This window comes from Juglans regia, chromosome 6 (genome assembly GCF_001411555.2).
Source record: "Juglans regia cultivar Chandler chromosome 6, Walnut 2.0, whole genome shotgun sequence".
NCBI classification, from domain to species: domain Eukaryota; kingdom Viridiplantae; phylum Streptophyta; class Magnoliopsida; order Fagales; family Juglandaceae; genus Juglans; species Juglans regia.
The window spans coordinates 24,751,960-24,765,398 of record NC_049906.1 but is presented as its reverse complement, the minus strand read 5'-3'; the positions used below and the strand labels follow the sequence as shown (position 1 = coordinate 24,765,398).

At 39.4% G+C, this 13,439-nt stretch overlaps 1 protein-coding gene across 1 annotated transcript; it reads right to left on the bottom strand.

Annotated features, from left to right (window-relative positions):
* Nucleotides 1-3,974: 3,974 nt before the first annotated feature.
* LOC108980548 lies at nt 3,975-8,520 on the bottom strand. Its single transcript, XM_018951497.2, has 8 exons — nt 8,402-8,520; nt 7,698-8,253; nt 7,077-7,538; nt 5,370-6,939; nt 5,047-5,225; nt 4,546-4,743; nt 4,169-4,455; nt 3,975-4,119 (listed from the first exon to the last, which is right to left on the bottom strand). The coding sequence occupies exons 1-8, from the start codon at nt 8,518-8,520 to the stop codon at nt 3,975-3,977; spliced, it is 3,516 nt and encodes a 1,171-aa protein (XP_018807042.2).
* Between the last annotated feature and the right edge of the window lie 4,919 nt (nt 8,521-13,439).

Genomic DNA, 13,439 nt, shown 5'->3' with positions numbered 1-13,439 from the left:
TCGTTTTATAGCTGGGTTTAAAAAAAAATTCAGAGTCGGAGCTCCTTGTAGCTCCGACTCCGACTCCGACTCCGAATAGTTATTCGGAGCTACTCCGAATTCCGACAACTCCGACTCCGACGTCGGAGCGGAAGTCGGACGGAGTCAGAATTCTCAGAATTTTGCACACCCCTAATCTACATCCATAAGAGTAGTCACTACCTCTTCTTGTACTTTGGCTAAGCCATGAGAGCCTTCAGAAAATAAAGCCCCATGACCTGGAATCCACTGGTCAGTCCATATTTTTACAGTTCTCCCATCCCCAATACGCCATCTACATGTTCCAAGCACCCACTTCTTAGCTTCCCAAATGCCCCTCCAAGTGTAAGAAGGGCAGTTGCCTAAAACAACTTGCTCAAAAGATGTATTTGGGAAATATCGAGCCTTTAATAATCTAAAGACTAAGGAACTTTCATCTTGCAGCAAACACCATCCCTGCTTAGCTAATAGAGCTAAGTTAAAAAGCCTCAAATCTTTAACCCCATTCCCCCACTAGCTTTTGCCTCACACATTTTTGCCTAACTCAACCAATGAATCTTCCTTTCCACACCCTTTTGGCTCCACCAGAATTTTGCCATTAAATCCTCCAAATCAGAACACAATGTAGAAGGTAATAAGAAACAACTCATTGCATAAGTTGGTATTGACTGAGCTACAGCTTTCAAAAGCACTTCTTTTCCCCCTTGTGAGAGCAATTGTTCCTTCCAACATTGGAGTTTTTGCCACACTCTTTGCTTAATAGAATGGAAAGCCTAATGTCTCGACCTCCTCACCATAGGAGGAAGTCCTAAATACTTTTCATACTGCTGGATCTCACTATTACCCCACAACTGTTTCAGTTTGAACTTTTCTTTTGACATTGCTACTGAAAACCATGGTTGTTTACTCCTTATTAATTTTCTGACCCGGGACAGATTCAAAATAGCCTGCACTATTTTATTTTCCTGAATCTCAGTCTTACAAAAAATAACACAATCATCTGCGAAAAGCAAATGATTAATGTTAGGAGCACCCCTACAAATTTTCAGACCAAAAATCCCCCCTCATCCCTGCTTCCTTTAATAAGGTAATCAATTTTTTAGTACGAAGTAAAAACAAATAAGGAGACAAGGGGTCACCTTGCCTCAAGCCCCTAGAAGGATAAACAGACCCTTTAGGATCACCATTGATCATCATAGAAAAGGAAACTGAGCGAACACAAAACATGATCAAAGTAACAATTTGAGGAGCAAAACCCATAACTTCCATAACTGATTGTAGAAAACCCCATTCGACTCTGTCATTAGCCTTACTCATGTCTAATTTAATAGACATAAACCCCTTTCTTCCTTTCTTTTTTCTCTTAAGGAAATGCACAAGTTCATAAGCAATCAAAACATTATCCGTGATCAGACGTCCCGAAATAAAGGTGTCCCGGAACAAAGGCACTCTGACTCTCCCCAATGATAGTAGGCAAAGCAACTTTAGTCTATTTGCTAACCCCTTAGCAATTATCTTATAGACCACATTACAAAGGCTAATGGGCCTATAATCACTAACTTTTGCAGAAGATTGCTTTTTCGAGATTAGAGTAATAAAAATGTGATTTAAGGAAGCTGGAAAAGAACCTGAATTCAGAGCACTCAAAACTACTGATGTTACTAAATCCCCCAGCACATGCCAATATTTCTGAAAAAATACTGGAGACATGCCATCTGGACCCTGAGCTGTCAAAGGGCTCATTTGTTGAAAAGCAGCCTTCACTTCATTTGCAGAAAAGGCCATGGTCAGCTACTCATTCATTTGACTGGTCACACATCCAGCTAAAGACTCCAAAAAATCCAAAGATCCACTTGGATAGGAAGAAGTGAACAGAGTGTTAAAGTAGTCAAGGATAACCCTGTCTCTCCCTTTCGATCCCTGCAAAATCCCACTATCATCCTATATTTTCAGTAACTTATTCTTCCTTCTCCTTTGTGAAACCTTCATATGAAAGTACTGTGAATTTTGATCACCATCCTTAAGCCATAAGGCTTTCGATCTTTGACGCCACATAACTTCAACCCTCTTGAGCCATTTCTCCACTTCACTTCTTGCTAAATCATTTTCTTCCCTACTCACCCCCACAAATCCTCTTTCATTAACCTTAAGACCTTCCAAATCCACCCAAATAGGAACATGATCCGAATAGGCTACTAAACCATGAGTAACACTAGCGTTCAAGAATAAATGCCACCAAAAGGAATTAACTAAACATTGATCAAGCCTCTCACTCACACACTAATTCCCTTCCCTACAATTGCACCAAGTAAAAGGATAACTTTTAAAGCCTAGATCCCTCAAACCACATACATCAACCACCTCCCTAAAAGACTAAATTTGCCTCTTAGGACGTGGTCTCCCACCGTGTTTCTCATGTTGGAAAAAAACTTCATTAAAATCCCACACTTACAACCACGGGCACCCATTTTCATGACACAAAGCCTAATCAAATCCCAAGTTCTACCCCATTGAGCAGCATCAGGATTACCATATATATTGGTAAAAAACCAAGTATTCAACTCATCATATTTAATAACATCAATATGCGAGTTAGAATAATTAATAACAGACAAATCAACCTCTTTCTCCCATAATAGAGCCAAGCCCCCCTTATGACCACAAGAGCTAATCAGTAAACAACTACTGAAACCAAGCTTGTACTTACAGAGATTAAATTCACGCACAGTGAGCCGCGTCTCCTGGAAGAACAAAACATCGGGCCCTTCCCTCTTGATTAGATCATAGAGGGTACGAATGCCCCATGGGTTCCTAAGCCCACGGGCATTCCAACTCATTAGTTTCATGATTCGTGGCGGCGCTGGACCCTAGCTGCTGTCGATAGATTTGTTGAATCATCTGCTTCCTCACCCGCAGTAGGCAAGACCAGAGTACGTTTCTTTGAAGAACCGCCATTAGAAACCGCTGGGACATCCTTCTCAGCACTCACTTTCCTCTTTCGCACAACCCCTTGAGCTCGAGAGACTAACTTTTGAGAATCGGTCATTTTGTTCAACACCGACACTCGTTTCCATCTTTTAGAAATAACACCATCTAGCCTTTGAGAACCGTGGACCTCATTCAATGGGCGACCCTCTTGAACAGCGACACGCCCCTTATCTGAACTACAGGCCATAGAATCCACAAGCCTAGCCGTTGTTTGGTCTTTGGGAATTAAAAATGGGCCTGTCAACCCAACGGGCCCGCCATCTATCATAATCTCTAATCCCTTTCTTTCTTCACGCTCCGCTACTAGGCAGTTACGACTGCCAGTGAATTGAGACTCCCCATGACAAAATTGGTTATCCATCTGCTCAGTGACATGCACCCCAAAATTCACCATTTGCTTCACCTTATTCAACGTGTCCATCATGTCATCATCCGTAATTGATGGAGCTTGATTACCATTATCACTTTTGAAAATAACCTCCCCTGGAACCCCTCCGGGAGCACCAACATCTGGCACTGCCGCTGCCACCCCAGTTGACGACATCGGAGATGAACTCCTCCCAGCACTAGATTACTGTTGATGTAAGATTCTCTTAAGAAGCTACTGCAACTTTAACTTTTTACTTACAACTCAATCAACACAAGAAGAGATAATCGGATCAAGAAGGAAAACTAGCAAGATTCCATTATGAACTTGTAGAGAATCTTCGAGGGATTCTCATCCTCCCAAACACAATTCTTCCAAATGATCAATCAATAGTCTAAAAGCTCCCCCATCACTGCTTATATACATGCAGGCTGAGAAGAAGAAACACAAAACGCTAACAACAAAAGATAAAACACAACTCTAAAAGGCTACAACAATCAAAATGCTCCGTTTCATTAAACTTCCTTCATAAAACGCAGCTGCATGCACTTCAAACGACACCTCCCATTAAACCTCAAAACTCCCTGTTTCATTAAAGACTTCATTCTGTTAAAACCGTTATTACTCCCTCCAACTCCTCCTGCACACAACTCCTTCGGCCTTTATAAGGATACTGCAGATCTTCAAGGCCTTCACAAGGCACCCGTGACAATCCCTCCTTCTTCAAGGCCTTGCCCACAAGGCACCTGTGACAATTATCAAAGGACTGTACCCAGTAAATGGGGATATAATGACCTGAGCTTCCACAGAGATTCCCAAGAACTATCTTCCAGAGAGGCACCGTACCATTTAACCAAGACTTCGGTGGATGCATGATTGCCAAGCTTATTCATCCTTCTATCCAGAATTAACTCAGGTTCAGGTTGCACACTGCCTTCAGCATCTACTGGTGGTAATGTTGGTAAAGGAGAAATTTGGTCCCCCAGGTTTTGCTTCAAGGATGAAACATGAAAAACAGGATGTATTTTGGAGGAAGGAGGTAAGTTCAATTTATATGCTACTGTCCCTATCTTCTGTATGACCTAGAAAGGGCCATAATATCTTGGAGCCAGTTTCATATTGTGCCTCATAGCCACATACTTCTGTCTATAAGGCTGCAACTTCAGAAAAACCCAATCCCCCACTTGGAAAACTCTCTCAAATCTTTTCCTGTCAGCATATAATTTCATCCTCTCCTGAGCCTTTCGCAAGTTTTCCCTCAAAAGGGATAATATTTCCTCCCTAGATCGCAACTGGTGATCCACTTCAGCATTGGCAGTAGTGCCTGAAATATAAGAAATCAACCGAGGTGGTGGAATCCCATACAAGGCCTGGAAGGGAGAAAAACCAGTGGATGAGTGGACAGTGGTGTTATAACACTATTCAGCCATTGGTAGCCACTTACTCCAACTCTTTGGCTTAGACCCCACATAGGATCTCAAATAACCCTCCACACACTTATTCAAGGCTTCAGCTTGACCATCTGATTGTGGATGATAGGCTGAGCTAAAAGCCAAAGTGGTTCCTTGCATCTTAAACAGTTCTGTCCAGAAAAGACTAGTAAAGATTGCATCTCAATCAGAGACAATAGTCTTTGGTAGGCATTGGAGCTTAAAGACACCATGGAAAAAAACCTCAGCTACTTTACAAGCTGTATAGGGGTGAGACAATGGAAAAAAATGCCCAAACTTAGTCAATCTATCCACCACAGTCAAAATGACAGTCAGCCCATTTGAACTAGGAAGACCAACAATAAAGTCCATGGCAATATCAAGCCAAGGACTTTGGAGAATAGGCAAGGGTTGAAGTAATCCTGCAGGAAGGACAGTTTCATGCTTGTTCACTTGACAAATCTAGCACTCCCTCACCAATTTCTTAATATCCTTCCTCATTCCTGGCCAAAAAAAAAAAAAATCCATCTTAGCCTTTTGTAATATTTTATGGTAGCCTACATGACCTGCTTCCGGACTGTGATGAATATGGTGCAATATTTTAGCATGAAATGGTAAAGAAGGAACTATCACCAGCTTCCCTTTCCTGAAAAGGAGACCCTGTTGTAAAGAAAACTCCTTAGAAACCTGCTGCCCTTTCTGCAAAGCTACAACCAAATTAGTTATATCACTAGAAAAAGCATAACTTTGCTTAAGATCTTCTAACCACAAAGGAGTGGGAAATGATATAAGAGCCAAGGTAGCTGAATCTTCTTCAGCTTTTCTGGAAAGTGCATCAGCAATTTTATTGTCCCTGCCCCTTTTATATTCTACACGAAAATCATAATCCATGAGCTTTGAGATCCACTTATGTTGAGCCTCGGTGGCCACTCTTTGCTCCAACAAGTGTTTTAAGGCCTGTTGGTCAATTTTGATCTTGAAGGACTGACCCAACAGATATGGTCTCCATTTTCCCACGACACACACCAGTGCCAAAAATTCCTTTTCATAGGTTGACAAAAGCAAGGCTTTCCCTTTTAAGGCTTTACTAAAGAATGCTATTGGTTGGCTGTCTTGCATCAATACAGCTCCCAATCTCACCCCTGAAGCATCACACTCAATAGTAAACTCCTTAGAAAAATCAGGAAGTCTTAAGACAGGAGGACTTGAAACAACATATTTTAATGCTTTAAAAGCCCTTTCAGCTTCAAGAGACCAAACAAAGGAGTTATTTTTCAGTAACATTGTTAATGGGGCAGCAATAGAACCATAGTTCTTGATGAAATTGCGATAGTAGCCAGTAAGGCCCAAAAATCCCCTCATTGCTTTCACTGTTTTGGGAACAGGCCAGTCCAACATGGAAGAGATCTTTGTAGGATCTGCCTTCACACCATTTTCAGAGATAATATGTCCCAAGTAGTCTACCTCAGTCACCCCAAATCTACATTTGGATTTTTTTGCAAATAATGTGTGCTGATGTAAAACAGGTAAAATAGACTGCAAATGCTCTAGGTGTTCAGCAAAATCTTGGCTATAAACCAAGATATCATCAAAGAAGACCAAAACAAATTTTTGAAGGAAAGGTTTGAAAACATGATTCATCAATCCTTGAAAAGTGGCAGGTGCATTGGTAAGCCCAAAAGGCATTACCAAGAACTCATAGTGACCCTCGTGAGTTCTAAATGCTGTTTTGGGAATGTCCTCTTCTCTTACCCTTATTTGATGATAACCTGATCTAAGATCAAGTTTAGAAAAGAACTTAGCTCCATAAAGTTCATCAAGTAACTCATCAATGACAGGAATCGGAAACTTGTCCTTGATAGTTTCTTGATTAAGGGCTCGGTAATCCATACACATCCTCCAACTACCATAAGCTTTTTTAACAAGCAAAACAGGTGATGAAAATGGGCTTTGGCTTGGTCTTATAACACCATTGGATAATAGGTCATGCACAATTTTCTCAATTTCAGCTTTTTGATAATGAGGATACCTATAAGGTCTCACTGAAATTGGTGCACTCCCCTCCTTCAACACAATCTGATGATCAAAGGCTCTAGGGGGTGGCAACCCCACTGGTTCCTCAAACACTGAGCTGAACTGCTACAACACTTCTTCCAATTCAGGTTGAACTTCCAGCTGTTGCCCCTTAGGTTTTGTTGCTACCAACTGCAAGAACCATCCTTGCTTCCTAAGAGAAGAAGATTTAAGCACATTAACACTAGCTTCGCAGTAACATGAGACATAAGTCCCTGCAAAATCAGCTTCTTCCCATCCACTTCAAATTGCATAGACATATCTATAAAGTTCCATTGGATAGAACCCAATGTCTTCAACCACTGGACACCTAAGACAATGTTGCAGCCCCCCAATGTAAGAACATGGAAAGGAACTAGAAACTTGGTTCCTTGGATAGTAACCAACTGGTCACATTTGCCTTGAGTCAGTATTTTAGTACCATTTGCGACTCTGACCTGAAGAGCCTCATCTCTAATTACCTTTAACTTCGTAGCTTCCACCACCATTGGATCCAAAAAATTATGAGTACTCCCTGAATCCACAAGGATCTCAACAGAAACTGAGCCAATCTTCCCAAACAACTTCATAGCATTGTTATTGACACATCCAGAGATGGCGTGGATTGAAACCTCTAATTGCTCAAGGTCTTCTTCAGTTGTTCCTTGCAATTCTGGTACCAACTATGCCTTAGAACTGTCAATTAAGTCCTGCTCAGCAGAAGATGCCCCTTGCAAGTAATACACCCTCGGATTTTTGCAAACATGGTTGGGATTCCACTTTTCCTCACAGTGATAACATAATCATTTCCTCCTTTTATCATCAATCTGAGAAGAATGTACCTTCTTCAAGGGAAACAAATTCTTTGGACCCTTATTAGCGAGATCAGCAAGTGCCACCTGCTCTACTGGCCATTTATCACCAAAGTGATTATTCGACCTCCAAGATTTTCTTGAAGACAGTACATGCTCTTCCTGCAACTTAGCCAGACTGAAAGCAGCCCCTAGGTTTAAAGGATTAAACATTTTCACTGGTATGCGAATTTCATCCTTTAATCCACTAATAAAGCAACTCATTCTATGCTTCTCAGACAACCCTATCAACCTATTAGATAAGGTTTCAAATTGTGATGTGTACAAACTAACTAAAGTAGTTTGTTTCAACCTCATTATAGCCTCCATTGGATCATCAAATGCTGATGGCCCAAACCTCCCTTGTAAAGCCACTACTAAAGACTCCCATGAATTGAACTGTCTAGCATGTAAGGCATTTTGATACCACACCAATGCCTCACCCTCCATATGGTGCGAAGCCACCATTAACTTCTGATGGAAAGGTATTTGAAAACAATCAAAATACTGATTAGCCTTAAAAGTCCAACCAGCAGGATCATTACCACTAAAACGTGGAAAATCCAATTTAACATTTGTGAAAACTACCTCTGTCATCCTGATTTCTGAGTTCATGAGAGACATCTCTATCTCTACGATTATTAACATTCATAGCATCAGCCAAAGATTTCAACAGTTCAGAAACTTGATCTAACCTTTCCGTTATACCAAAAATTGCTTGTTGATGATGCTCCAATTGTTTCTGTATGACTTCTTGCTGCCGTTGAGAATCTTCAATCTGACCTTTCAATGCTGTACGTGTGCCCTCCGCCATTAGAATCACGGTTGCAAGGATCGACTACTACTGATACCACTTGTAAGATTCTCTTAAGAAGCTACTGCAACTTTAACTTTTTACTAACAACTCAATCAACACAAGAAGAGATAATCGGATCAAGAAGGAAAACTAGCAAGATTCCATTATGAACTTGCAGAGAATCTTCGAGGGATTCTCAACCTCCCAAACACAATTCTTCCAGATGATCAATCAATAGTCCGAAAGCTCCCCCAGCACTGCTTATATACACACAGGCTGAGAAGAAGAAACACAGAACGCTAACAACAAAAGATAAAACGCAACTCTAAAAGGCTACAACAATCAAAACGCCCCGTTTCATTAAACTTCCTTCATAAAACGCAGCTGCATGCACTTCAAACGACACCTCCCATTAAACCTCAAAACTCCCGTTTCATTAAAGATTTCATTCTGTTAAAACCGTTATTACTCCCTCCAACTCCTCCTGCACACAACTCCTTCAGCCTTCATAAGGATACTGTAGATCTTCAAGGCCTTCACAAGGCACCCGTGACAGTTGAACAATCTTCGCTGTTTTAGTGGAAATTCCGCGATCACCATAACTAGCGGGTTGCAACCCAGCACCGTATGGAAGAACACCATCCATAGTGGGTTGGGATCGGCAATCCTTCAAAGCATGCCCCAACCAACCACACCTATAACAAAAGTTTTGCAACCGTTCATATGAAAAATGAACCCAAAAGGTTTTGCTCGTTCGAATGTTAATTTTGGTACCTCTCAACAAAGGATTCTACACATTGACAAGAAGACGAACAAGCATATATTCCCCCCAAGCAATTTCACCCTCACTGAGATCCACCTCCTCAACTCTACCAATTTTACTTCCCACTAACCGTCCCACAAACTCATTCCTGGCCATAAAGGGAAGATCATGAAGACGGACTCAGTACAACAGTTCAGTAAGTTGAATCTGATGAACCTATTGGCTGCCATCCACTTCCTTCATTAGAATAATTTGCTTATCAAACGACCATGGACCTTCTTGGATAACCCGTTCTTTATCACGGATGACATCAAACTCTGGCAAAAACAATTCTTCATTGAGATCTCGAAACTTTACTTGCATCACAGGCAGCTAGACTTTCCGCATAGTGGCTTTGGACATTTCCTTATTGAAATGCTTATCAGTAAACAACTTGAGGATCAGACACTTCCCCCCGCATAAAGCTTCATCCTCGAGTTTATCCGGCACCGCCACCACTGCATCATTCTCCTTCTCAGTCAGAGAGAGTTGCTTGTATAATTCATCCGGGTTATCCTCCATAGAGCAACACCTTAGAAGACAACAAAACAATGAGAAAACTGCACTCAAAGAGGTAACACCACCACCTCTACGGAGGAAACCTAGATAGGAAGCCTAGAGAGAATCGTTTCAAGTATTTCCCTATGAGTAAATGCCAAAAAAAAGAAAGAAAAAAAAAAGAGCCATAATAGTCATATAATTAACTAACTACATTGGATCATGTGTTGCATCAAAAGAATGAGGCATGTTGGATCAAGTGAACAATTGATGAGCCAACATATAATAACAAGTATAAATAAAGGTTTACAATTTGGTGTCATCTTCCAGCCTTTTTGCTCTATACGATGTTTCCAATACGTTGGCCAGGCTTGTGTCCTCTCCAAGATGATTCTTGGATCGTTCCTAGTTTGATTGTTAGACTACACTCGACTCGGTCGAGTTCGGTTCAGATTTAGACCTTTTTTAATAACTAAATATCTAACTCTCAAATCATTAAACTCATATCAACTCAAAACCTCTTTACATATGAGACCCATAACCTTTTTCGACTCAACACCTCATTACAGGTGAGATCCACAATCTTTTTCAACTTCCTATAAATATATCTAAACTCATTTTAATATCCAAACATATCTAAACTCATTTTAGGTGGATCTCACAAAACTCACTCTGCCATGTCAACTTATTATTATTTATAAAAAAATTAACTCAGCTCAATATCCAAACGCAGTGACTTATACCATCAAACTAACATAAAAGCCTCGAATACTAATAATTAAATATTAAGCAAAGATGTTGTTGGGCTATTTGTCAAGTGTCAAAAGGTTCGGAGATCAGTGAAAGACCAAAACGTCCCTTTCAAAGGAGGAGGTACATTATACATCCTAGAATTCCTGGTTATCATGTTTCACCTAATACGATTAATCGAAAGCAGTTAATTTTGTGCTTTCGGGGTAAGAAAATTTGTATCCCTTTTTGTTCTCCTAATTCACTTAAAAAAAAATATTTATTACCATTTTAGTCGGTCAATAAAATGACTTAAATGGAAAATATTTGTACGAAAGAAGTGTTGTACCTTAATGTGATATGTCATAAACCATCTTTCCTTTTGAATTTAGAGTTAATTACTTTCTCTTTCCACCAGGGATAAGCATACCTCATGTGAAAATATGCAACATCAAATTAATTTTGGATAAGCATACATGTAAGGGAATCTATCCTTTTATATACACGAAGTCCATCAATTGGATAAGGTTGACAAATTTATCAGATCCGAATATTCCATGCATAGGATATATTTTGTCCAATATGTATAACATCCATGTGAATTGTGAAATTGAAGAAAAATACTAGAAGATTTACGTACGTTAGAAATATAATTTACATGTTTCACATCACACAACATGTATGGTTGGTGTAACCTAAATCTAAGTAAGGGGACCTTTGTTTCTTAATGCATTGTGCCATTGACAGAGGCAGGGGTGAAATTGGGGCAATGGCGGAGAGGCTGTCACATTCTTCTACAAACAACAACCATCGTAACAGCTTCGACTCTCTCTCCCTCTCAGTCAGTCACTTTCTTCTCCTTCAGGTCTCCTATTTTTGACGTTGTTTTTTAGTTTAATGGACTTTTAAGGGGTAATGGGATTTTGGCGGGGATGTAAACAGGCAACTGGGCAGAAAAACAAGAGCTTCGTGGAATTGATAAAATCCGCCAAGGTTGGTATTACCCAAGAAGACGATATAGACGATGAGGAAGAGTTTGTCCTTAAGAAGGAGCCCTCCACTACTATCACCACAACCCACAAAGGTATTGTGAAATAAGCTGGTTTCCGTAACTCTTTGGCACGTTTGGATGTTGATCTGAGTTTTTTATGAATAGTAGTGAGTTGAGTAGGTAGAATGAGTTATGTGGAGCCCATGTAAAATGAGTTTGGATTTGTTTGGATGTTAAGATGAGTTTACTAGCTACTATTTATGGGAAATTGAAAAAGGTTGTGGGTTCCACGTATAAATATGTTTTGAATTGAAAAAAGGTTGTGGGTCCCAAGTGTAAGGAGGTTTTGAACTGAGATGAATTTAATAATTTAAGAGTTGGGTGTTTGGATGTTAAACTTAGTTTAAATTAGACTGAATTGAGTTGATCTCAAATTAGTCTTTCAACCAAATGGGGCTTAAGCTTCTGCTGGTATTGTTGCTCTATTTGTTTATAAAGAACGGGCACTATGGATAATTTCTTAAGAGCATTCTCAATGGTGTATAATGCAAAAAATGTAAATTATTTAAAGAATTGTTCATAAAATGAGTTCCATTTGATTATGTAAAAGAACATGTAAAATACAAATTGCTACAGTAACCAACTACATGTAACCAGTACTGTTCATCATTCAAACAATTTATTATTATTATTATTTATACTTCATTTATTCCCTCATTTTCTTTTACTTTTACATTTCAATACAAATTCTATTTATTGTTCATCATTTAAAATATCTCTCTTTATTATTTTCTAAAAAATATCTTGGAGATATTATTTATCTAATTTTTTCATATTTTTATTTTATTTTTAATTTTTATTTAGCTTATATATTTTTATTTAGTGTGTGTAGGACTGGATTATATTACATTATATATAAAAATATATTGCAAATATAAAAAAATATATGGATATCACAAATTTATTGGACGCAAATACCTCTGATCAGAAGGCTAACACTGTAACACACCAAATTCGAAGCATTATGCCACAGAGCAGCGTAGAAGGAGCAAAATCAATGACTGGCAGGTCTTCCGCTTTATATCTGTATTTATTACAAATAGTCTATAGTGATTATGACCTCCCTGATCCCTGCTTAATAATCCTTCCCTTTTTTCCATCATTTATCGTAACGCTCGTCCTTGTGGTGAGACTTTTTATAAAATGATTTTAGAAATAACGAAGGGAATTACTATTCGATTTAAAACTTTTTATTTCCATACCCAGGGTGCAAGACTCTACGTTATAAAATAAAATGTGTTTTGAGAATAAAAGAGGTTTACAGCTGAAAATATTAATCTTAAGATAAAAAGGCCTCTCATACAGTTAAAACTCTCATACCTAGACTTTCGTGCTCTTCCCCTTGGGCCGTGTCCGTTCTGAAGCGTACTGCTCATTTAGTTCCTGTGGGGGGTGGGGCACGCATAAAAACAAAAATGAGTCGAATACTCTGTAAGCATTATTTCATACAGTTAAAATATAATAACATAGCTTTTCACTCATGCATTCATCATTCCATACATATTATACGTACATGCATACATGCATTCATTTGAAAACATCATTCCATACATATCTCCTGTCAGTGCCTTCATTTCTTCAAGAGTTTGATGCATTCATGCATTCATACATTCTTTCTTATAATTTTCATTGGCCGGTGCACATTGTTACGCCCCGTGTGTTGGGATTAGAGGTCTTTTGGACCCGGACTTCGCCCGTGGTCACGGGTTAGGAATCCCTTTTCTGTCAGGGGGCAGAACTAGGTGCACTACTAGTACTACTTACCCGGCATTGCAATCTGCCCAGTCCATTGGTACCATTTTCATTCATTCATATGTATATATGGCCGTTACGTATTTTCATGCATTTCATTTCAGT

Excerpts from the sequence above, each read along its gene's own strand:
- LOC108980548 (XM_018951497.2), bottom strand. The coding sequence starts at position 8,520 with ATGGCGGAGGGCACACGTACAGCATTGAAAGGTCAGATTGAAGATTCT. Across the intron at positions 8,254-8,401 it reads ATTTTTGGTATAACGGAAAG|TGGTAATGATCCTGCTGGTT; the intron begins GTTAGATCAAGT and ends TCCACGTTTTAG. Across the intron at positions 6,940-7,076 it reads TGCAGGGACTTATGTCTCAT|TTCAGCTCAGTGTTTGAGGA; the intron begins GTTACTGCGAAG and ends GTGTTGTAGCAG.